This window comes from Phaethon lepturus, unplaced genomic scaffold (assembly GCF_000687285.1).
Source record: "Phaethon lepturus isolate BGI_N335 unplaced genomic scaffold, ASM68728v1 scaffold8517, whole genome shotgun sequence".
NCBI classification, from domain to species: Eukaryota; Metazoa; Chordata; class Aves; order Phaethontiformes; family Phaethontidae; genus Phaethon; species Phaethon lepturus.
Genome location: NW_010551074.1, coordinates 1,153 through 5,411, shown reverse-complemented (window position 1 = coordinate 5,411; position 4,259 = coordinate 1,153). Strand labels below are relative to the sequence as shown.

General features: G+C 61.3%; 1 protein-coding gene across 1 annotated transcript in view; it reads right to left on the bottom strand.

Annotated features, from left to right (window-relative positions):
• Nucleotides 1–260: 260 nt before the first annotated feature.
• LOC104623617 (sacsin-like) overlaps nt 261–4,259 on the bottom strand; it is a 5,140-nt gene continuing 1,141 nt past the window's right edge. The window contains exons 3-4 of the mRNA XM_010290762.1: nt 3,710–4,047; nt 261–3,608 (exon numbers count right to left, since the gene is read on the bottom strand). Coding sequence (XP_010289064.1) covers nt 261–3,608; nt 3,710–4,047 — 3,686 coding nt within the window. The remainder of the gene's footprint in view (nt 3,609–3,709; nt 4,048–4,259) is intronic.

Here is a 4,259-nt window from a genome sequence, read left to right as displayed (position 1 = left end):
CAGGGAGGAAGGGCACAGTCTGGAAAGCTGCCTGCATGGTGTTGTTCATGTTCTCCTCCACTACATCCTGAAGCAGCTCAAGGATGCAGGCAGCCCTCTGGCAGCCCTGGGCATGGTCTTCAGTCCAGATAAGCTGCACCGTCTTTGCCCGCTCCAGCAGCTCTGGCAAGGTCATTGTGTCCTTAACCATGCCCAGCCTCTCCAGTCGGCTTAGTCTTTCTGGGGAAAGGAAGGCATCCCCAGTGGGGAAGCGCCCATCCTTAGGGTCGTATAAAGAGGCAGTGCGGCCTCTGGGATGCACCAAGCAATTGATGAGCTGCAGGTGGCCATGATGGCACTGTCTTCAGCACTTCGTCCACATCATCATGGGACATATCCAGTGCATGGAGAAGCAGTGGGTCCCGGTCAACAACAGAGAGATCTTCCAAGTTGGGAAGCACAAGCTCACAGTAAAAGCGGGGCCAGTCATAGATGCCAGCATCCACTGCCTTCCCAAGGCCCCTCTGCACCTGCTCTGGCAAGGCCACAGCTAACAGGGGATGGGGCAGGGTGGTGGCAAAGACACGCTTTGCCACAGCACCCAGCTTGGCATGTCTGACCACAGCCTGGTGCAGAAAGCGGGCGTCCCGCAGTGAGCACCATGAGCAGCCATCAGAAAAGAGCCTGGGGCCATTCCTATCTGCCACAGCCTGGTAGAAACCAGTCACAGCCTCTGTAAAGGGGTAACGGGCAGTGTTAGTGTCCGGCCAGAAGACATGATATTCATAGCTCTTCAACTCACCTGCCTCATGCATGGTGCGGAGGTGGTCCAGTGCCCGGAGCCAGGCAGCCGGTACAGCATTGCGGAGCAGCACCCGGTTCCACTCACCCTGCTCTGCCGTGTCCCATAGTCCCTTACGGTTTGAGAGGATGCTGAAGGCCCCATGCACGTGAATTGGCAGCCCTGACATGATTGGCATGGGAAGGTGGCAGAAGACTTGCCCCTTCTCAGCACCCAGACGCGGCACCCACTTGCCATCTGCAGCAAGGGCAAGGGGAAGGGCCACACCAGCCATCGGAGGCAGACAACAGAGCCCTGCCTGTGTATTCCGGTGAAACAGTTCCAGCAACTCCCCATCACCCTGACACACCAAAACTAAGTAGTGCCATGTGGTCTTGGATGCCTCTTCACAGGCTGTGAGCTGCCTGATGGCTGCCCAGCTTGGAGGATCCCCAGGGGCCCCCAAGTCTTGGATCTCCTTTTGCTGCAGCATGATCAGAGGCATGGTATCCTCCGCAGAGGTGGCCACGTCTGGCAGCATCTCTAGGGACATCTCCCTCACCCTCCGCAGGAAGAGCAGCAGGAGCCGGTTAGAACCAAGGAAGCTGGTGCCAAGGGACTGGATGCGCTCTGTACCAAAGGCCTCTGAGCAAATCTGTGATGTCACAGCTTCCTCTTCAGTGCGAAAAGGCAGACGGAAAAGGCTGCCTGAAAAGGGTCCTGGCTCAGGTAGGCGGCACCCAAAGATACCATGGTAGGGAGAGAACTGCTCAGCAAAGGCACGGAGGATGCGTGGTCGGCTGGAGAAGTCCAGGCGGATGCCAGGGCTGCCAGCCCTGGGGATGTGCTTGCCCAGATGGGTGCCATTGGGATCAAAGATGAGCAGTGTCTTCCCACTCAGTACTGCTGGCACGTCTGTGACACGGTAGACGGAGCTGAAGCCCAGCCCAAAGCGCCCAATCTGGCCTGCCTTGCCCTCCTTCGTAGCAGCCCCAACCTGTGTGATGTTACGGAGGTCATCCTCTGTGAACAGGGCATTGTTGTAGGCCCAGAGGGCTGGGCCATGGCAGGCAGCCATGCCAGGGTCTAGCAGCCCAGAGGTGGCCTTTTTGCAGCGTCGGAGGTCCAGGAGGAAGCGGCACACAGTAGCTCCAGCATCCTCTGCATTCTGGACAATCTCTGTGAAGAGGTCGCCCTCCTCGCCGTACTCCCGGAGGATGTTGCGAAGCCGTAAGGTGATGGGCTCTGAGGGACCGCAGGCTGTGAATGGCTCCGGCCCCAGCACCCGCGTACTGAGCAGCTCTGTGCCAAGGAACATGGCTGTGCTGGATGGCACTGCCTCATGCACCACCTCCTGAACATCCTCCTCTGTCTCCAACTCCATGTCCAGGTACACGGTAGAGGCAGCCGGGCGGAGGGCAAAGCCCGAGCCCTCCGGGATCCTCACAGGAACTGGCACTGTGCCCTCACCCCAGTGCCCCCGGCTCTTAAGCCACTCCAGGACAGCTACAGCCACCTGCAACTCTGCTGCAGTGCCAGCTCTGGAGCTGCGTGCGTCTATGTTCTGCCCCAGGCAGCGCAGGGCTGCAACCGCCCTCTCCTCACTCACCCTTGCCTCCACTCCCCAAGCCCTGAAGAGGCAGCTGTAGGGCAGGAAATCAGGGGGCACCCGGGGCACCAGCATCCCCAGCTCCAGCTCCTCAGGGTAGCCCAGCACAGCATCACATGGCAGGACAAACCCAGCCCCAGTCCACACCACAGCATCATGTGGGGCAGCCCCAAAGGTCTTCAAATTTTTCTGCATGTGCTGGTAGACAGGCTGGAGTGCAGGACCCACCTTACCCATGTCCCTGCACCCTGCTAGCTGTCTCAGCTGCTCCCACACTCTCTCTGGTGGTGGGGTTTGGCTCAGCCCCAGCTTCTTCTCTGCCTCTGGCTCAAAGGCACCAGTCAGGTGCATGGCAAGCCCCACCAGGGGCTGGTACTGGGTGGACCGCAGCTCACTGGGGGGCAGGAAGGGCTGCCCAGGCTTTCCAGTGCACTCGGAATGAGGCACCCATGGCAGGGCCTGGAGCTGCCTAAGCTTCGCAGCGCTGAAGCCAGCCAGTGCCTTGGGGTGATTGCAGACCTTGATCAGTGCCCGGGCCCTGTCCAGAGCTGCTGCGTCACCCTGACTCACGCTTGCTGCAGCCTTGAGGATGTCCGAAGGCACCAGGCACCCCTCACCATGCCGCAAGCCCAAGGCTCTCAAGGCACGGAGTACAGGTGGACTGCGGAAGGCGGCAGGAGGAAAGCACTCAGGGCCCAGCAGTGCCTGCAAGGTGCTCTCGCAGGGATCGTAGAGGTCTTGCGGGCACATGAGGCCATTGGGGGTCTCCAGGAAGGCCAGCCTGCTGCAGGCTTGCTGAAGCGGGGGGCTCTGTGCAAAGAGGATGTCTCCGTGCTGCAGCACCCAGAGCAGCAGAGCCTGTGTCTCGGCCGCCCGCCCTGCATAGGCACCCTGGGCCAAGGCTCTGACAGCCTCCAGTGCCACGTGGGCTGCACTGATGAGAGACCTCTCGAGCCTCCCTAGGAGCCGCCGGTCAGCTTCATCCCGGCATTGCAACACAGCCTTTGGCAGCACCACGTCTCTGGGCAGCTCCAGCTCTGGCTCCAGCGCTGGGGTGGCACCGGCCGGTACCAGCTCCACGGGCTGTGGGGTGGCCAAGCAGGGCAGTGGTATGAAAAGGGGCAGAGCAGCCAGTGTGGCCCTGTCCTGCTTTGTCAGGGATGGGATGTCTGCCAGGTAGAGCCGGAGGGGGCCCACATCTGCTTGCCCGGGCGGGAGGCCACTGCTGCAGCCCCCTGCCTGCCCAGGGCCCGCAGGGCATTGAGCGGGGATGGAGGCAGGACATAGTGGGACAGGGAGCGGTGCCACGTGCCCGGTGGCACCACTGGGCAACCCAGGACCTCCAGGACAGAGGCCACAGCAGGTGGCAGGCACTGGTCCTCCCATGCCTGGAAGATAAGACTGGACTGAGGTATCAGCGGAGCCAGACGGATGCTGGGGGCACCCAGTGGGGACAGGGGGATGAGAGGGAGCCCCTCCAGAGGGCCCAGGTCTTCCACGTGGTGGGCCAGGAATTGCCACAGGGCTGGGAACCAGGAGGCTGGGGGCTCAGGAGGGCCTTTGGCCGGGCACCAGGTCACAGGGGTTGAAGACTGCGATGTCCAGGTTGGGGGCAGAGCCAAGCGTAGGCTCTGGGCAGTCATGGCTGGGTCCAGCAGAACCAGGTTGGTGAAGACACCTGTGTGCAGGAGGCAGAGGCTGGACAAGGAGTACGTGGGACCTGGGACCTGGCAGGGGGACCCAGGGTATGGGGGAAAGAACCTGAGATCTTCAGGGGATGGGGGCCCCCCATACTGGGGATGGGAGGACTTGGGCTCTGGAGGGACAGTGGATACCCTGAATAGGAGGAACAGGTGAACCCCAGATTGGTGGAGATGATAGAGAAGATTT